General features: G+C 41.2%; 1 protein-coding gene across 5 annotated transcripts in view; it reads right to left on the bottom strand.

The window, feature by feature from the left end:
* The window catches only part of LOC111872094 (mucin-12), a 317,589-nt gene that overhangs the window by 88,967 nt on the left and 206,711 nt on the right, over positions 1-21,911 (bottom strand). For all 5 annotated transcript variants that reach the window (XM_033754529.1, XM_033754528.1, XM_023865645.2 and 2 more), the window contains exons 2-5: positions 13,586-13,763; positions 11,635-11,766; positions 6,430-6,520; positions 2,006-2,152 (exon numbers count right to left, since the gene is read on the bottom strand). In XM_033754529.1, the coding sequence (XP_033610420.1) occupies positions 2,006-2,152; positions 6,430-6,520; positions 11,635-11,766; positions 13,586-13,763 (548 nt within the window). The remainder of the gene's footprint in view (positions 1-2,005; positions 2,153-6,429; positions 6,521-11,634; positions 11,767-13,585; positions 13,764-21,911) is intronic.

Genomic DNA, 21,911 nt, shown 5'->3' with positions numbered 1-21,911 from the left:
ATTTTGTGTATACTGACTCTTCTATATATTTATTATTATATCCAATGCTTAGTGGATATTGAGGTGTATTATTTGTTATAAAGTTTATTATATTTATTGTATATATATTGTGTCTAATGTTATGCTGATTAATGAATTGGAAATTTTGGGAAAGGGTGGTGAACACATCCTTGCGTTTCTCCAGAGAGACTGAGGCCAACCACAAAAACCTCAGTCAGGATAGCCAGTACCTTCACTGATACTCAGATTGTATCCAAAATAAGAATCAGTAGTGTTACCACTTGAGCCAGTTTGTTAGGTGTGGTTGTTTATGACAGGCAACCATGCACATCAACCAAATCTGAACACAGATTTTTGTGTATTCTTTCCATGAAGTATATAAAAAAGAACTCATGATATGGTCATGCCTATGTGTGAGCATCTTTCAAATGCAAAACTACTTATTGGAATTTGATGAAATCTGTGCCAAAGTTTCTGAGAAAGTACAATTTTGATTCATATTAGTTCAGTATAAATCCCTACTTTGCATCTGCTGTACAAAATTGCATTAATGTAAAATGTAGGTCTTACTGAGATATACAACTTTTATTTGGAGAATATTTGGTGAATATTTGGATACAGTGAAAAGTCATTCGAATTAACCTTTAAGTGCCGAAGTGCCCCGTTTGTGCCAGTGGTGAGTAAGGTCGTAGTGGTGAAAGTACCCAGTTTTGGCCATTCGGGCATTTAAACTCCGCTAGGGGAAGCGCGCGCACACGCCGCTAGTAGAAGCGAATGCACAGTCCTAATTATTTATTTTTAAATGTAGTAATTACCAGACAGACTTGAGTAAAGCCCTAATAGAAAAATTAAAATGATACCTAGGTGAACAACAACAAAAAGAGTATACGTATGAGTTATGCCCAAACTCATCCATGAGCCAGTACTTTTATTGCAGATTCTGCAGATTAATGTGTTAAAAATATACAGTAAAATTCGATGTACATACCTTTTTTGTTGTTATCTGCTTGATGTATATCTAGGCTGAAATAAAACTACAGTATTCGATTTCACTAAGCACGCACAGAAAACAGACCGCACTCTGAATCTCAGCCGCGATGCAGCTGTGTATTCAGGCCCATAGAAAGGGCAATAAGCTTTTGCAGCTATAACGGAAGGTCTTGGAACTGAAGAAGGGACCTCTCTAGCTTTCTCTTGAATAGCCATTCTTTCATTCTTCTGACCTTCAGTCAAAAGATTCGAAAATCCGAAGAGTGTAAGCAGTGCTAGCAGAAGGCCAAATGATTTTATTGCTTCCATCTGTTTTATGACATCAGGGACTGCTAAAATTTGTCAAGTGTTACAAACAGAAATAAATTTGTAATGCAGAACAACTCTGTGAAGAACTGGGAAATCATTTTTGCAGTACTCATCAAAATTAAAAACAAAAAATTGAAAATGGAGTATAATTTGTATAAAAAATTTCAAATCTTCCGTTATAATATGCGACACTATGTTCTTTGCTGATACAAACAAAATTAATTCCATCCATTTATCATAAAAATTGAGTTAGATACAGCATTTTTAAACACAATGCTTAAAATTGTTTACGCGCTATAACAGGAACGGACGTTTAAAGGCAGAGTACCAACGGGCATTTAAACGCGCACCAGCAGCGGGCATTTAAATAAACTCCGGCCAGCTCAAGCTTACCACTATTTCAGAAGTCCGGCGTTTAAAGGTTAATGAAAATAATTTATAAGATTTCACAGTGCACTTACTGTTTGCAACAGTAGATTTGTTTGTGCTTTACATGAACACAAAAATGAAAGAGAAAAAGATCAAATTCATGTACTGACTCATATCTTCACTCTTGTTTATCACTCTTCAATACACACCACTTATAAGTATTATCTGTAACAGGCTTCCTCAAAATACTGGGATTTTCCGCTTACGCCCCTCTCATGTCCAGTTTCTGAGCCTGGCATTAGCCTCTGTGTGTCAATAGGATACTGCTTGTACTTACTGGAATTGCGTTGGTGACCTGGTGTCGGAGGCCATCCCTGTCTCTTGCGACCTGCCCAACAGTTGAGGGTTGACCTCTGTACACTCTTTGTTGCCGGTCACTCTCTACTTCCTCTGCAGGACCCAGGTCATCAGCATACAGTTGGTGCTGTGGGTGATCATTCATTTCTTATTTTTTATCATGTTCTTAAACCAACATTCTAAAAGAATTTAAATTTTGTAAGAAAGAACTGCATATATTGATAATACTGTATGTGTTATACATATTTTCAACCATCACTAATAATAGATATCTTGTGTGTCATGTCTTTAAATATTATATTTGGTAGGAAAAGGAAGGGGGCGCGGATAATGCAGTCAGTACAGCGACTGGCTATGGGCTGCACAACTAACAGGTCAGAGTTCGAGTCTGAGTAGGGGCAAGAATTTTCTCCAAGTCATTGAGATTGGTTCTGGGGCCCACCCAGCCTCATATCCAATGGTTATCAGGGGCTCTATTCCCAGGGGTAAGGTGGGCAGTGCATGAAGCTCACCACTCACTTCCAACTATTTTGGAGGTCAAAAAAAAGATCTGTTCGTCCACTCCCCCATATGCCTCCATGGCATAGTGCTTAATTAGTTATGCACAGGAACAAAAGTTTTAGGAAAAGGTAAATTTGTCCCTGTGCTTAATTAATTAAACACTATGCCATGGAGGTATAGCTCCTCCAGTCTTGACCTTGGAACTAGATGGAGGTGAATGATCAGCTTCATATCCAGGCCATTTTAAACACAGAGAAACTTTCATACAGTATGCGCCAAAAGATGTAGTACTGAAACTCGCGCATCTCAAACATGCATGTGCGTTTGTCAACGGGGCATAGCTCCAGCCGCATGTTTTCCCAGTAGTGAAAAGGAAGTTGTGTTGTGGAGTTGTTGGAAATGGGTCTCTTGACGGAGGAAAAAGTATTCATAGTTGAGTGTTATTTCCGCTCATATGGAAATGGCCGTGAAGGGCGACCGAGTTTGAATAAGGTGACAGAACAATTCCAAGAGAGATTTAATGAGACAGCACCAAGTAACACAGTTATTCTCTCTATTGGTGGGAAATTTCACCGTTCTAGTAGTGTACTGTGTCAACGGAAGGGGATGTCTGGTCAACCAGTAATTGTTTCGACAAAAGAGAATGAGGAAGGCAATGCTCTTACCGTCACCCAAGAAGACTACAGGGACATGGTGATCAGACCATTTCTTCAGGATTTGAGAAGGTGCTCTCATGCAAGGGGCCTTCACATGAATAGACAGTGGTATCAACAGGACAGGGCGACCAGCCATACTGGTCAAGTATCTCTAGCCATGCTGCAGAAGAACTTTCCAGGACAAATCATTTCACATGGTACTGACTTCCCATTCCCTGATGCCTACTTTTGGGGAATGTTAAAGGAGAGTGTGTTCAACTGTGAAGATCCACCAAGAACTGTGCCTGCATTATGCGAGCAAATCGTCTCCTTTTGCAGGAGTCTGCAGCAACCTCTGTTTCGCAATATGATAGAGAGTCTGTGTGAACGATATGAACACTGTCTAAAGTGAGGTGGTGCACACTTCAAACACTTACATTACGCATACCGTGGTAAATCAACACTCTAATAGTGTGTATGTTAGTTTCTTTCAAGAGAAATAAACTCACAGATGACAACAAGGTAATACTGTTCGTCTTTTCATTTCAGTACTGAATGTTTTGGTGCATACTGTATTTATGCATTCAACAAGTATTTACATATTCATCCATGAACTTAATTATAAGGACCAATAACTTATTTAGTATTTTATCCCTCAAACAATTGAATGCACAAAAGGTTTGCTACTAGTCAGGCAATGAATGAAGATAATGGTATATGATATTAAAATATATCAGTTTCCATATTTTGTGATATCACTTTAGTCATTTCAGTTCTTGAGTTCTCTTAAGTTGTTAATTTGTGTATTAGTTATAATCAGTAATTTGCATTAAATTTTGTATTCGCAAGTTTTAATTGGTAATTCTGAATTCTCTTATATTTTTTCTGATGTTCTATGATCAGTTATGTATAATTTATATTATTTGGTAAACATCAAATATTCATGCACTTGGATGAATTGCATTCATCTATTATTTGGTAAACAAGTGATAAAATTTTAAATATTAGCAAAAATTATGTTTTAGGCATGAGATTTTAATGTGACTTTATGGACCAGCTGGCATGTGGTGTTTGGCATCATGACACAAGAAAAGATCGACCATTTTAAATAATGAATGAATGAATGAATGTAAAAGGGGTGGGTCTTCTTGGCCCTTTCACCGCGACCACAGCGATCTACTGTGCCTCCCCTTCTGATTATTCCCTCAGCAATCCTGCGCATCGAATAAAGCGCAGGATTTTGTATGTGGGGATGTCGAAATAGTCACTTGGTTCCATAAAATATAGACTCAAGTGACATAATCTTAAACAAGCTAAGGCCTCACATTTGCACAGGATATGTCTGGCTGTTTCGTTTTCTTCTTGGCACCTCTCACAAGTGGGACTATCACTTAGTCCCAATTTGAAGAGGTGTCCTTTGAGGTGACAGTGTCCTGTAAGTAGCTGGTTCCTGTTTAACTTCAACGGTTCCTTCATTCTTTTAGTAGAGAGTCCTCGTATGAGTCCCTTTGCTTGCCTGAATGCAGTCAAGGATCCCCAGTATTTCTTGTGCTTCATATTTGTCCAGTCCCTGATCGCCTGTCTGGCAACTCCTATAGAGATGCCACAGGCTGGTTCAGGTCCACCATTTTAAGTAAGTATAACATGTTATTTCTGAACCATTAGGATCGCGGTTGGACCAAAATGACAGTAATTTCTGTATTTGTATAGGAATTAACTAACAGTTAGCTGAGTAGAGTTAGCTACCAGGATGGAAAGGATGTTAATGGTAAATCATGCTCAGAAGCATGTGAAGTAAAAATTATTCGAGGTCTAAATAGAAGTGGAGTATAAGCTGATATTTTAAAAGATGAAGAGCTTGCTTGCTGTCTGCTTCATGCTGGTTTATTGCTTGGCTTACTCTTTGATTCTCTAGAGCAGGCATGTCCAACTTCAAACAGGGTCTGATCGACTTTTTAGTGTCAAAACTGCCAGTGATCTACCACCCCCTCCTATCGCCGTACCTCGCTTTAAGCGGAAATATTTGTAAAAATAACATGACACATGATGTTTGTTGTAAAAGCAACTAGTAACAGGGCTGTCTCTGATGTCTGTAACTTCATCCAGTTGGAGGGAAAAAGCAACACAAATGGAAACATCTTTCAGCAACTGTTCAGTTATGTTTCCACACATCATTTCTATTCGCCGCACAGTGGTGTTTCTTGATAATTGAAGATCTTGAATAGTAGCTATGATCTCTTGCTTATTTTATATTACAAGTGAGTTTACATGCTTGTCACATATAATTTCCTTATAGGCCCATAAGATCCACCAAATATCATCCCGCGATTGACGCGTTGGACATGCCTGCTCTAGATGAAGGCAAAATGTTCCTTGAAAATGTCAGTCAATTTTCAGTGGACTACACAATGTTATACCCCAGAAGACAGTCCTCCTCATAGTCACTACTGCAAGATCCTCAGATTCGAATTTATTTCAGGTTTAGTAACTAATATAAGTTTTTTCGGTGTGCTGATATGTGGTTTTACATTTAATGACAGTATGCCATAGTATTATATATATATATATATATTACTTTGCCTAAAAACTTGAGATAAGTGACCTGTATTAATTTCTGATTATTATAACTTTTCATGTAATAAACTTAAATAACAACTAAGTTTTCCATGCAACCTGGAGAATGATAAGTTCACAAAATGACTAAGCAGTCTTAACCATATTTGTAATGGATGAATTTTAAGTGGTGCTTTCACAGGCTACATTTCAGGGATTCAGCAAAAGGCAAAGATGGATATGAAATGAAGCACTGTTTCCTATAGATGCAATGTTATATTTTCAACATGCCTCCTGAATAATGTTTTCTTCAAAATCATCTTACATTAACACTCTAACGTTTCCTTTTCCCACCATAATGAAAGACTGCAACTGTTTCAATTGCTTTAAAGTCAGTGCCAATAACTTTTATTTCACAACAAAGAAAATTAAAATTAGGCAAAGTGAAAATGTGAATGCTGCCGGTTTGACAATGTGTGATATCACTGAAGAACGGAATAAAAAAGAAGTGAGCCAATTTGGGGGGGATATATACATATATAATTTAAATGTGATAACTTTTGTACTAGCTTAGCAATTGTAAATATGGATGGAGCTGATTATACTTAATGTTATGAAATCATGTAATCGAAAAATACAGAGCAGCAGGTCCTTTCTTCATTACATATTAAATTAATCATTAGCTCTGTCCATAGCTGCAGTAACAATGCCTCACCTTTGCAATCTCTTCTTGCTGCTGGCGTTGTTGTTGTTCCCGTTGTTGCTGTTGCTGCTGTTGCTGTTGTCCTCTAGAGATGGATACAGTCCTAGAAATGAAGGAATGAATATGCTATATTTGTATCACTGCTTTAAATTAGGGCATACTTAATTTCTTTTGGGTTTTAGTAAATTTGATTTGATCTAATGAGATTTTGTCTCTTTTCAGCATTAGTTAATTATCCTGGTGCCTGAAAACCTTCGTATTTGTTTTAATATGACAGAATCATTTATTCTATGAAAGGAGCAGTGTATCTTTGTATACATTTTCTTGAATCTTGGCTAATGCATCACAGAGTTTTGGGAGAGAGACCTCTGTTGTAGTTCTGGTTGTCATAATTCATATTTCATATTACCAGAATTGGTATTTGATGTTAAAAGTTCATAATGGGGTGTGTATACATTTCACAGTGTGTGTCTTTCTGACTGCCTAATACTTGACTATTTCTTTAGTAACAGAACCTGATGGTCTGACACCAGTAAAATCAAAGCCAAATTTAGACATTTAGATCTTCCCATTCAGCTGTCATTCTCACAACGTTTTCTAGAATTCACTTCCACAGTTAAGAGAAGTCATACCTAGGTAACTTGTTCCTCATCAATTCACTGGACACAGAGCTTGTATGGAATGGTTCCTGAGGTCACCAGATCTCACATTCATAGATTCTTTTTTCTTCTGATTGTTTGTTAAGGATGATCTTTAGTACCTTCATTGCTCAAGAAATGGACCACAGAGGCCTATGCAAAAATTAACGACAATACTGTCCAGAAAGTATGGCAGGAATTTGACTATTGGTTTGAGATTGCTTGAGCCATTTGTTTCTCATAAATCTAACACTATTAGTGATGTGCGTATTTTTTGAGTCAATGGATTAGATGTTGCAGTTGGTTTGTATTTCTTAACTGTATTTTAGATGTGCTCTGAGCCGCTAAAGATTGAACTTATGAAGATAATTGACGGGCCTCTTGAATTATGTTTCCATCTATTTTTCGTTCTTCCAAATTATAAATTTTGAATAGACTTTCCACATAAAATTTCTACATCCATTACTTGTATAATCTAATCTGCATATCCAATACACTGCAACCTTCAGTTGAACTTCAGGAATGCTAAATGATTTGTATATATCACAGATTTCTTCATTATATAATATCCCTTGTTAGTACTTTAGTTCCATAAATTTTCCTGAGAATGCTGGTTTCAAAAGCTTGTAATGCAAGTGTCCTACCCTCAAATAGTGTACCACAGTTCACATTATTTTTTTTTTTCCTTCTCTTCCTTTATTGACAATCAGATTGTACAATCTGCAAGCCAGTGTGCCGATTGGTGTACAGTATAAAAGCTGAGTGTACACTCTTCATGGCGTGAGCAGAATAAACATCCAGTGGTGTTTTCCTCAGTTCCTTAAATCTGGTGGCCAAATTCTTTTGAGTCTTCAATTTTGGTGAGGTTGTAGTAGTGGTTGAAGAAGAGGGTTGGAGTGATTTTATAGTTTGTTGAAGTACTTGGTGCTGTTTTCTCAGATGACTTCTGTTACGTAAGGAGTATTTAGATCTGTATGTAGGGTGTGATTGAATACATACCATGGTGCGTTTGTGATGGTTCAGAGTACTTTGGACTGTGTACGCTGTATAATGGCAATGTTGGATTTGCTGGAGCAGCCCCAGAGTTCTATGCCATATGTCCATATAGGCTTCATGACTGTCTTGTAGATTAGTAACTTTTCGATGGAGATATGGGATTTTCTTCCTGTGAGCCAGTTGAGTTCTTTGGTTTTTTTGGTCCATTTTTTTCTTTTCTTGATTATGTGTTGTCTTCAGTTTAGTTTCTTGTCAAAGGTTATTCCTATGTATCCATAATGTGTATATATTAACCGTCTTTTAATGCATACAGTTTCACTTGTCTCTTCACACTACATGTTTCGGCATCATTCTGCCATCCTCAGGTGTATTAATCACGTTAAACCATTGCACTGCCTGCCATCAAGTGTCCATTTATAAAATGATATAAAATGTGTGTTCGTCGTTGTTCAATAATAAAATTTATGTATTAAAACTTGTTAAGATCTATCATCTTACATGTCGTATATGAAATGTGTGTAATGTCATTCATCCACTATGGGATTCGTTCTTCTTATGTATTAATTGTGTATATACTGTGTCTTATGATGTGTCTTTCTTATGTGGCTGCATGCGTTGTATTGCTGGACGTATGTGACACATACATCCAGCAATACCACAATACCACCAGCTAAAGTTTTTTTCTTTTTGCTGATAATAGCAGTATTTTGGTTACCAGTAATAATCATGCTGAGCTTAAGCATAAAGTCATGGGTACACTGTCTCTTATTGTAAATTGGTTCACAGCTAATAAGTTGCCCTTAAATATCACTAAAACTAATNGGGACCTAGAGACTCATGTAGGGATCTTTTTAAGAAATTGAATATACTGCCATTGTCATGTGAATACATTCTCTCGTTGATGATGTTTGTGATTGATAATCAAACTAAATTTTGTACAGGTTTAGATGTTCATGGTTTGAATACAAGAAATTGAAAGCAATTATATTTGCCAAACTCAGATCTCTCTGCATTTCAGAAAGGTACTATGTTTACCACTATTAAACTGTTCAAGAGATTGCCCATAACCATTCAAAGCCTTAAAGAGGATAGAATTAGTTTTAAAAATAAGCTGTCTTTATATCTTATGAATAATTCCTTTTATACAGTTTCTGAATATGTGGAGCATAACATAAACAATTAGTTTTAATTATTCTGTTATCTGTGTGTTTGTCTAAATATTTTGTATTTGTTTTTTTTATATGATGACCTTCATGTCCATTTGGTTTGGACTTGTGAAATGAAATGTATGTATGTAGTTCGTTAGTTATGGTATTTTCTATGTGATGGCTTTGTTGGATGGTTGAGTGGGCTTATCAAAAACCAGACTGGTGGTTTGGTATCCATGTTTGTGGGTTTGATTCTTGGTTTAATTTGTTGAGTAATAGTTTTTCGAGGACTTTTGAAATTGTAGGTAGAAGGCTTATTGGTCGGTAGGATGTGACATCTGTTGGATTTCTGCCTGGTTTCAAGATCATCATTTGGGCAATTTTGAGTGGACGAGGCCAATAGTCCAGTATAAGTATGGCGTTGAATATGTATAGAAATTGTATTTGGTCTTTCCTTGGTAAATGTTTTAGTATTACGGCTATGATGTTATCATGGCCTGGCACCTTGTTTGGCTTTAAAGTGTTTATTGCTTCTTGCATTTCTTTAGGGTAAAGAGCTTTGGTCTTTGGTGTTTTGTATGGGTTCATTTAGAAGTAAGTTTACTTCTTGTACTTGATTATTGTTGTGTGGAGTGAATACTTCTTGTAGATGTTGTGCAAATAGGTCAGCTTTATCTTTGTCGTTTCTTGCCCAGTTTCCTGGGGGTGATGTGAATTTGCATATTGGTGGTGATGCTGATATGGGCTTTCTTTTGTTTTTTATTGGTTTCCAAATGGAATTGTCCTGTCTTGTGAGGTTTGCGGTATAGTTCTCGAATGATCCATTCTCTAATTCTTGTAATTGCGTTTTTAGCGTATTGCTGATTTTGTTGTTTTTTGCTCTGTTTTCCAGAGTGTGAGTCCTCTGCCAGGTTGATCTGGCCCCTCCCTTTCCGCTATTATTTTTTTTTTATTCTTAACGGTATGTTATTTGTAAGGTTCTTTGGATCATTTATGGGGGTTGCCTGTTTTGGCGGCTTCTTGTATTAGGGTGATGAAATTTTTACATTCGTTTTCAATGTCGGTTGGATCTTTCAGCTTAATATTTAGTTTTATGTTGTCTTCTATTATTTTCCTGAAGAGATTCCAGTTTGCTTTGGAGTTGTGAAGTCTGGGCTTGGATTTCCTTAGTATAACTGATGTGCTTATTGTTGCAATGATCGGATGTCCGATGTTAGGTCAAGGTTTGCAGTTGCGTTTATGTAGTTAGGAGAGATGCCGTTTGTTATGAAGAAGTCTAGTAAGTCGGGAATTTTATTTTCATCGGTGGGCCAGTATGTTGGTGTTCCAGTTGATATGATGAAGTAATTGTTATTTTGGATTGTCTTGTGTAGTTCTCTGCCTTTGTTGTTATGAGTCTTGAACCCCAAAATGTGTGCTTGCTGTTGTAGTCTCCGCCAGCTATAAATTTTGTACCCAGGGTTTGGAAGAATGACTCGAAGTGGTTTCTCTTGAGGCTATAGCAGGGATGACAATAGACGGCGGTAATGGTGAAATCACAAAGAAAGGTTTTGACTTTGATGGAAGTGACTTGTATGTGATGTTTTTCATATTTTTGTAGTTCATGATATTCAATTTTTTCTTTGATTAGGATTGCAGTGCCTCTGTGGGCTGTGTCTTCGGGGTGGTTTGTGTGGTAAAGCTTGTATTTGGGGATATTAAAGTAGCTTCTGCTAGTGAAGTGGGTTTCGCTGCTTAGCAGGATGTTGATTGAGTTTATGTTTAGAAATATTTTTATATCTTCTTGGTGATTTGGAAGTCCATTGGCGTTCCTTTGGGTTATTCTTAGGAATCTGGCCATTTATTTCGTTTTGTTGATGAGTGTTGTTAGCATGTTTAGTACCATAGTATTTTGTTGTAGTAATTGTTGAATTAAATTTTTTAATTCATCTAGGAATTTTGCTAATATTTTTACTATTTTATTTTGGAGTCCTGTTATTTCATAGATCTTTTTATTGTTTTGGGCTGGCTCTAGGTCTACAAAGAATAGGTTCAATGGCTCTTTAGTAGCTTTATGATATACGTTGATTGTATTTCTGACTCTGTGTCCTAGTTCCACTAGTTCTTGTTTTATGTCTTCTATTTTTGTTGAGTGATGAAGGTATCTTATTACTATTCTATATGCTCATTCTTCCTTCAGTTGGTAAGTAGTTCACATTCATGTGTAACAACTGATTATGAAGGTACACAATTGAGAAGGGCATTTTCATGATAGTGTTTCTGGGTTGGAGAACCTTAAAGTCTTAATGGTGGATGCTAATATTTCAGCAGAAAATACTGTCTGCATCTTCAGGGTTGAAGTGGGCTTTTGAGGATAAAGGCAACATGTTCTTCCAAAGCATTGTTATCTACTGATAAGACTAAATGGCATCAGAATCCAGAAGATCATGACTTACCTTGATGATGACCCTGTGGGAGTGGTTTGTCTGGTCCTGGGATCAGTGACCCTAACTGTGCTGATTGTTGCACTTTCACCATCAGCTCCACATCCAACATTGCGTGGCCAGTCACAAGTCTGGAGCTCATGGCTGTAAACAGAAGTTAGATTCTGGAATATTATTGTAACATGATTAACCTTCCATAACATTAAATCCTCCTGTCTTTTGTTTCCTACTGTCCTGTCTCTGTGGTGGATCCTGCAACGCCACACAAGATTTAATGTATAAACCAATGTATATTTACTGCTTTTGTTGCCTGTACAAAATCATATATGGTTTAATTCATAAATTGATTTATTTGATATATAAAAATCTTTCCACCATGTGGCACCATTGTAAAAAATAACATAATATATCTGGTGCCCCATTCTTTTGTTTTTAGAATCTTAATTTAATGATTAATTCATTGCTTGTTTCTTGCAGTGAACTATTTTTTCTTATTGCTAGTGTGGTGGGACTAAGTCCCTTGTACTGTGGCCACTTCTGGCCTATTGTACCAGCCCCAGATGATAGGTGTGGGTGATTGTGAAGCAATTGGTGGAATGAAGATTGGCAGGGGAAACCGAAGTCCTTGGAGAAAACCTGCCCCAGCGCCACTTTGTCCACCACAAATTCCATTTGACCATAGCCGGGATCGGGAAGCCAGCGACTAACCACTTGTGCTATGGCGCGGCCATGCAGTGAACTAACTTTCATGTGTCAGTTTATGGGTTAAAGTATCCAGTTACTGTGTGAGATCTGTCTTCTTGCATGTGTCGCTGTGTAGTTTCTTCAGAGATGGAGATTGCAGATTTGTGCTGACACACTGAACTGCATAGTGTTACATCCCAGAATAAAGCAATACTCATGCCCCTGTATTGTTTACATATTCCAAGAAGTTCATTGAAAACTTATAGAGTAGATTAATCAATAAATACGCGATTATGGCCATTGAATTTATTAAATATATATATTAAAGAAATAAGAGATTGTATAATTTGTATATAGTTTACTTAAGAAAAACCCGTGTGAACAATTGGAACTTTAATTATACAGTCAGTCAGTAGTAAATTGTATAAGACATGGATATAAGATTTGTATTCACAGTTGTGTTGTCTTGTGTAGTCAAACAAATGTAACCAATATAGCATAGTTAATTCAAATGACTACTGCTGACATGAGCACGATAAAATGCAATGGTATGAAGACATCTGGGACGTGAAGGATGTAATACAAACTGTGGTGCATTCTTTGTGATTTTGTATACCTCATCAATCTTCATGTCTATCAGATACAGAAACATTACTATCCCTGTAATAGGCCGTGGAGGCCCATATGATTGTGAGATGTCGATGAACCCACATTTTCTTCAGACAGTTGGCTCACAGATGGCAGTGAGGTTGTCAGCCTTATGAGTCGACCAGCCTTTACCCCCAGGAAGATTTCTGGTACTCATTTCTATTAGGGGCTGAGTCGACCCTAAGGCCATATTGCAGCTAGAAGAACTAGGTCAACTGAAAAATCCAGTGACCTCATTTGGAATCAAACCCGCGACCTCCTGGCTTGTAAGCATAGTGCCTCAACCAACTATATTATTGTGTACCCCCAGAATGGAAGGCGTAGAACACAGAATCCCTTAAGTTTATGAAATGTACAGAGTGCTGTTGGTGAAATATTTTTGAGAAATCAGATTTGTTTTTAATCGCATGGAAGATTGGCTAACTGGTATACCAGCATGATGCAGGCTGCAGTGAAGATTCTTAATATGCGTTTCTAATACCAATCACATGTATGCTGGATATGTTCGGGCCTGAAAGACAGACATGCTATCACCTACATGAACTTTGTGCAGTTATAAGTGAACCATTTACAAATTTATAACAAAATTCCTCACCTATGCATATGCCCCCAGTGTGACAAGGTTTCTTACCTGTACATAAGCCCTCCAGTACATGACTCAAGCAGTGCATCACCGAACACACAGACATAGTATTGTGTGCAGTCACTAGGGTGTGGATAGTAGCCAAAATCTTCTGGACAGTCAAATTCCACAGCCTGCTGCCCACTCGCGCCAACACGGCCCCTCCTCTGCTGGCCCACACTTGGTTCTGCATCAGAAATAATAATCTTTGTTTAGCTATTGTTAATTTAATGACACTGCCAATATCTCGGGCTACATAGTCTTGAGTAGTAGGATGGTTGCTGCAGGAAAGAATGTGCAGTAATTTGCTGTAATATTCTGGAATTTACTTGAACTAAGGACAACTGTGATAAAACTAAGTTAAGACAGTAGGTGTCCCGGCCTGAGCCACTTAGTAGGAAGTAGCAGTTGCAGATATCTGCGGAGTTGTAACATCGTGTAGTCCGCTGAAAGTCAACCGCCGTTTGCTTGCTCTGCTCGCTACCTGTTTCACGGCGATATGTTCCTCCTAAACGTCGGTTGGCTTTCAGCAGACTTCGAGGCGTTATATCCAGAAAATTGAACACTTCATAGCCACCACTGTGAGAACCTGACATTCTAAATAATAATATTAATGATGATGACGCCGCCGCCAGTGTTAGCAGCGATAATGCAATCATTCTCACAACTTCCTCCTACTGTGCATTCTCGGAGGCACGAGACTTTACTATCGCTATGCACCCCGACAGAAAGGTCGTTCCATGGTTTTATTCAGTCTTCCTGGGTAAATTTTAAGTAGGTATCTATAAATAGGTGGCGACATCATCTTCTGAACTCCTCCCCCATCCCTTGATGACGAACCTGCCATGCGAGTCACGGATTCAGGCGGAAGCTCTCAACGCGACGCGAACATAATCGATTTCAGGAATCAACCTTAAATTCTATGGGAGTGTGGTAAAACCTTGGCCTTATAATATACGTAATTTCAAAAGTTTATCAAATTTTACGCACTAAATACTGAATTTCTGAATGCTGATACAGTTTTTGGTAATGATACTTTTCAGGGCTTTACGATCAGGGTTGGTTCAATAGAAATCCGTTCTTGAGTGATGCTCGAATATACAGATTATGTGTGAAGAGGACAGGGCGTGACACTGACCACTCACTTCCTTCTAATGCCAAAGTTAAGAATATGTGGAGATATCTCAGTTCTCCCATACGCCTTAACAGTGTAATGCTTAATTAAGTAACGGGGAAACTTATATGTGCTGCAGTTGCACCGAGCAATAGAAACTTGCGTCCACTGGCGCGCCGGATGGCTCTCTTTTATAATTTCAAATTACGAAAGCCTTTGCTTCTCAAAGTTATAATGGAGTCTGTGTCCCCGGAGTGCGGTCTGAAGAGAGCGAAACATTAACATGAAAGGGAAAAGACCGAACTTCCTTCAGAACACTTAAACAGAACACGAAAAAGGATGCGTCAAGGGTTGATTTGTAACTGCTTATGATCAGGTTTCTGTTGAACATTTGTAAGAAAATGCTGGTAATTAATTATACAGTTCATTAATACTTCGGCTATTGTATTTTGTGTTAACATGATGCTATTTGTGGAGGCACCGTGATATACATTATGTGACTAAAAGGGTGAAATATGCTTTTGTACTGCCGGGGTTCGATTTCCAGAAGAAATACTGGAATTTTATGCTCATCACTACATCCAAGACAACTACGGAAGCAACTGAGCCCTCGAGCACCTGCGACGGTAAATCGGCCCGATAGGAAAGCTGACCACTCATTTCCATTTAACCGTGTTAACCATGCTGACCCTTTACCTCCATCTAACGCCGAGGTCAAGGATGCTGGAGCTATACCACCACTCTCCTAAGGATCACTTTATCTCTACCTTTACCGGCATAAAATGGCTAAGCTCAGAGCTGAGCATCCAACACGGTCTAGTACCGAAGCGCCAAGCATAAAACGCATATAGTGGCCACAGGTCAGCTTAACATCTCCAGGGAAACAGCCTCCTGTACTCACTGCCGGGAACCGAACCCGATTCCTCGGTCGTCCAACCCGTAGCCTAGTCGCTGTACCGACTGAGATATCCTGGCTCCTCACGTCCAGCCCATAGCATAGTCGCTGTACCGACTGAGCTATCCCGGCTCCTCACGTCCAGCCCGTAGCCAGTCGCTATACTAACTGAGCTATTCCGGCTCCTCACGTACAGCCCGTAGCCAGTCGCTATACTGACTGCGCTATCCCGGCTCCTCACGTCCAGCCCGTAGCCAGTCGCTATACCGACTGCGCTATCCCGGCTCCTCACGTCCAGCCCGTAGCCAGTCGCTATACCGACTGCGCTATCCCGGCTCCTCACGTCCAGCCCGTAGCCAGTCGCTATACCGACTGCGCTATCCCGGCTCCTCACGTCCAGCCCGTAGCCAGTCGCTATACCGACTGCGCTATCCCGGCTCCTCACGTCCAGCCCGTAGCCAGTCGCTATACCGACTGCGCTATCCCGGCTCCTCACGTCCAGCCCGTAGCCAGTCGCTATACCGACTGCGCTATCCCGGCTCCTCACGTCCAGCCCGTAGCCAGTCGCTATACCGACTGCGCTATCCCGGCTCCTCACGTCCAGCCCGTAGCCAGTCGCTATACCGACTGCGCTATCCCGGCTCCTCACGTCCAGCCCGTAGCCAGTCGCTATACCGACTGCGCTATCCCGGCTCCTCACGTCCAGCCCGTAGCCAGTCGCTATACCGACTGCGCTATCCCGGCTCCTCACGTCCAGCCCGTAGCCAGTCGCTATACCGACTGCGCTATCCCGGCTCCTCACGTCCAGCCCGTAGCCAGTCGCTATACCGACTGCGCTATCCCGGCTCCTCACGTCCAGCCCGTAGCCAGTCGCTATACCGACTGCGCTATCCCGGCTCCTCACGTCCAGCCCGTAGCCAGTCGCTATACCGACTGCGCTATCCCGGCTCCTCACGTCCAGCCCGTAGCCAGTCGCTATACCGACTGCGCTATCCCGGCTCCTCACGTCCAGCCCGTAGCCAGTCGCTATACCGACTGCGCTATCCCGGCTCCTCACGTCCAGCCCGTAGCCAGTCGCTATACCGACTGCGCTATCCCGGCTCCTCACGTCCAGCCCGTAGCCAGTCGCTATACCGACTGCGCTATCCCGGCTCCTCACGTCCAGCCCGTAGCCAGTCGCTATACCGACTGCGCTATCCCGGCTCCTCACGTCCAGCCCGTAGCCAGTCGCTATACCGACTGCGCTATCCCGGCTCCTCACGTCCAGCCCGTAGCCAGTCGCTATACCGACTGCGCTATCCCGGCTCCTCACGTCCAGCCCGTAGCCAGTCGCTATACCGACTGCGCTATCCCGGCTCCTCACGTCCAGCCCGTAGCCAGTCGCTATACCGACTGCGCTATCCCGGCTCCTCACGTCCAGCCCGTAGCCAGTCGCTATACCGACTGCGCTATCCCGGCTCCTCACGTCCAGCCCGTAGCCAGTCGCTATACTGACTGCGCTATCCCGGCTCTTAAATCGAGTATATGAAATGGGAAATGAGAGAGTAAGACAGTTGTGGCGCTTAGGCCTACTGTTCTCACGGCGATGCGTATACCAAATCACCAAAATGTACGAAATCACATCCCAGAAGACAACAAACCTAGTCTTAATAACAGGTTTTGTTTCGAAAGTTCAAGCGAATGTTGTATGTATAGATGGCAGGATAATATTGCAATGTATCTTGGAGGCACTTGTTATGAGATGTGGATTGGATTCAGCTTGCTAAGACTAGGGGATTTTTAACATTGTAATAAACACTGGGTTTCATAAACACATGTGTTTTGTCCTGACGAGAAACTGTAAACTTTTTAAGCATATTCCCTATAACATGAATTAAGTTGAGTCCACGTTTATTTCTGTGAACACCCAGCAAAGGCTTTTGTACTGATAACAACCACTGCTGTTATCACTATCATAGTTTGGTTATCCCTCGGTGTAAAGGCCCGATAGCAACCATTGCAGTGGTTTTCTGTGGAGTGCCTGGTTTGTAAGCTCTGGTCATGTCTTTCTGTTCACCTGTCTAGCGCTGTAACAGCCTGCTTCGTAGAACTCCCGCTGTGGGACTGGAGTGCAGACGGCATGATCTGACGAGCCTTCCGTGAGGATACTCACAGGCTCTTACGCTCTGCAGGTACAGCTGTTTCTAATCTTTATTTCTGCATTTACTGAATAAATCAATAAACGTACAAAAAGCGACGATTCGTAAAACATAGAAAAGAAATAGTCAAGATCGCTTGCTGGCTGCATCGTCGGCCCTGCCTGCGTGCTTTTCTAATAAAAGTAACGAAAACTTCCTTTCCCTACTCGAGTTGCCCGCGTAATGATTGGCGCCTGTCTGCAGGCAGTAGAACGTTTCCGTTTGCTTCATATAGCAGAATCTCGTAACGCGGCCATCAGAATCGATCACTGGGAATGAAGGCAGCCAAACCGCCATCTTTTATTTTATTCCATTTTTATTGCTAGTGTGGTGGGACTAAGTCCCTTGTACTGCGGCCATTTCTGGCCTATTGTACCAGCCCCAGATGATAGGTGAGGGTGACTGTGGAGCAATTGGTGGAATGAAGATTGGCAAGGGAAACCGAAGTACTTGGAGAAAACCTGCCCCAGCGCCACTTTGTCCACCACAAATCCCACTTGACCAGACTCGGAATCGAACCCGGGCCGCCGCGGTGGGAAGCCAGCGACTAACCGCTTGAGCTATGGCGGGACATTAGCAGCCATCTTTACTTTATCTCTTTGTGTCGCCCTCTATCATCTTTTCCACGTGGACAGATGGCGCTACTAACGGATAATGTTTCCTCTCATTCGCTACATTTCCTGTCTAAAGTAACTGCAGGCTCACAAACGATTCTATTTAAACAAGAAGTAGCAATGAAAGATGCAGGTACAGCCAGCAAATGTACAAGTACAAAGGCAATTAAGAAGCATTCAGCTGTAGATGTACTGGAATTGCTCAGTCAGTAAAGGGGCTGGACGACCAGTATTCGATTCCTTGTAGATGCAGTAAATATTATCCTCTTTGTCACCACGATCAGGCTGTTGGGGCCCACCCAGAGTCCTGTCCAAGGTTAACGGGGATTCTTTTCTATGGGCCTAACATGGTCACTCACAATTCATGTTATATTGCAGCATCCTGTTGCTCTGTGCAGATGTGACTCAGGGGTTTCTGCGCCGCTAGTTCGAGGTTCCTCTATTGGAACTATTTCACTACATGTTTCGGCCTAATTTGTGTTGTATATACCAGACATGTCCAACTTCAGACAGGCTGTGATCGACTTTTTAATGTCAAAACTGCCAGTGATCCACCACCCCCTCCTCTCGTCGTACCTCGCTTTAAGCAAAAATATTGGTAAAAATAACACGACACATGTTTGTTGTAAAAGCAACATGCATTGAAAGTAAAGACTACTTTAATACGTATTTTCCCTACAAAATCTGAATATAATCATATTATATTACACGTGAATTTACATGCTTTTCACGTATAATTTGCTTATAGGCCTATGAGATTACCAAAAATCGTCCCGCGATCGACGCGTTGGGCATGCCTTTAAAAAAGCTCTAACATAGTGCATCACACATTAGAGACAAGAAACCACGTGTAACCCATATAACCAAAAATAACAATAATAGGAAGGCAAGCGCGTTCAGTCATCAGCAAACTCCTGAACTGCAACAACCTGAACACCTCAGGAATGTCAATTAGGCCGAAACATATAGTGAAATAGTGTCCCATAAAGGAACAACGAACTGTCCTGCAGAAATTCCTGTCACGGTCACCTGACCCAGTTAGTGCAGAGGTTGAGCATGGCTGGAGGAGCGCAATCTTCACTATTCTATGTGCCAGAACCGGGATAGCGACTGGCTACGGGCCGGACGACTTAGGGGTTAGAGTTCGATTCCCAGTAAGGGAAAGATTTTTCTCTTCTCCACGTCGTCCAGCGCAGCATCTTATCTAATGGGAACCTAACGCTCTTTCCCCGCGGGTAAAGCGGCCGGGGTGTCAAACATTTCCAAGGTCAGGAGTGCGTGAATGTACATATCAACTCCCGCATACGCCTCCATGGCGTAGCACTTAATTAGTTAAGCACAGGGTCAACTTTACATTTATCTTTTATGCGCCACTATGGCGAGGTGTTCGGACACGCGGGCAGCATTTAGCACAAACCCCTATCTGTCTGTCTCTCTGTCTGTCTGTCTATCGATCCGTCTATCCATGGCTCTACACCCCTTTGTTGGACGTTGGTCGCTTTTTCAATTTCTCGATCTTTTACACAGTCGGTAGGACTCCCTGGACGGGGGACCAGCCCGTCATAAAGCCGCTACCTACACACGGGACAACAGAAACAGAATAAACGCGCACAGAGACATCCATGTTTGAAGTTGGATTCGAACCCACGATCCCAGCGTCCGAGCGGGCGAAGACAGTTCATGCCTTATACAGCACGGCCACTGTGATCTGCACAAACCCATATCAGAGACCTTGAATTACGTATATCTTAAGTATTAATGAATGTATGAGTTGTGGTCCTTCTCGGCCCTTGCACCGCGACCTACAGTGGTCTATTGTGCTTGTGCATCTTAAGTATAACTAATAATATCATTTGAAATTAGTGAATTCTAGATCATTGTTTATGTTTGACATCTAACTCTTTTTCATGACGGCTTCTAACTTCAAAAGATCAGGTTTGGTCCTAGGATTTATAGTAGACTCTATGGCACTGGTGTCAGTACCTAGGTATCCCTCTACCAATGAAAATTCTGTCACCATTTATGGCATGTGACAGGCCTGGCATCATTAGGACTGCTGATCAGTCCTGAAATTCTGAACAGCCGGAAGAGCATAGGCCTGCTTCGGGTTTCCCAAGTCCCTCGCGTTTCATTCTGAGGTCCCAGTTCACTGCCGTTGGTTTCTTCAGCACTTTCGTTTTCTAATGTTTCGCATGACTTTGTTTTTATTTTATCTATCTCTGCGTATACTTTCTTCTAATCAACTTTTATAATATGTAATTTCAAATTATAATCATACCGTCTTGTGTTCATTGCCCTAGCATCACACAGTGCCGGTTATAACAGTACAATGCCAGTGGACGCCCCGTCACTGTGCTACACTTAATGAAGGCGTGTTCTGTATCACTGCCAAGGACTACACACAATTGTTTCCTTTTCGGTAACATACGTCCATTTTTATCTACTTACTAGCTGTACCCGGCCACGCGTTGCTGTGGCAGATCGAGTGAATTGATTTCCGCTCCGCGAGTACGACGACTTAAGTTTGATCTTCTGCGAGGCATTATTTGGATCAACTAAAGCAGAGCGATTGCACCGAAGAAGAAGAAGAAGGAAAGTTACAACGAAAACATATAAAACTGCAAAACATTAAAAAAGGAAAGAACACGAACTGGAAAACAAAGAAACAAAAAAAAAATACTAACGAAGTATTTCAATTCAAACGCAGATCAATCGACACAGCTCACTCACACCGCCAATTGCACTGAAAAATAAGGAGAACAGTTAAGAAAACGAAATGAAAAACAATGAAAAATAAACTATACTCACGAAATGAACGAGTGTAACACGTTACAGTATATTAATATTGAGTACAATTAATATTTTAACAACCAACCAACCTGTCACAGGTGTGACATGTTACACATGATTTTAACATCATAAAGTCTTAAAATACTGGGATTACTTCAAATGCTGGAATCTGTTTGGATGCTGGGACTTCTTCGGAGGCTGGGATAAGTTCAACAGCTGGCATTTGTTCAAAGGATGGACTTGGTGTGAAGGCTGGGATTTGTTCAAAGGTTGGACTTGGTGTGAAATCCAGGTGGTTGAATTGCCTTGGTGAGCATTTGTCCCTTTTCTGCTGGAAGGCGTAGGTGATAGGTTTGTGGTCTGTGAAGATGCTGAAGTGGCGCGCTTCCAGCATGTGGCGAAAGTGCTTTACGGCCTCGTAGATGGCCAGCAGCTCTCCTGGTATTCTTAGTTCTTAGTGGCTCGCCGTACACGAGCTCAGCTACTGATGCCTGCAGGTCCTCTTTGAATGCCGTGCGGATTCCGAGGAGAACCAGGGGTAGGGCTTCTGTCCAGTGTTGGTCTGCGTGGCACATGATGGCTGCCTTTAGCGTTCGGTGGAAACGTTCCACGAGTCCGTTGGCCGCTGGGTGGTGAGCAGTTGTTCGCGATAGTTGAATGCCACAGAGCTTGGCCAGGGAGTGGAAGAGTTGAGATTCAAACTGACGTCCCTGGTCGGTGGTGATGGTCTGTGGGCAACCGAAGC

This window comes from Cryptotermes secundus, unplaced genomic scaffold, assembly GCF_002891405.2.
Source record: "Cryptotermes secundus unplaced genomic scaffold, Csec_1.0 scaffold403, whole genome shotgun sequence".
NCBI classification, from domain to species: Eukaryota; Metazoa; Arthropoda; class Insecta; order Blattodea; family Kalotermitidae; genus Cryptotermes; species Cryptotermes secundus.
The sequence above is the reverse complement of the archived record's forward strand: the minus strand, read 5'-3'. Positions and strand labels throughout refer to the sequence as shown.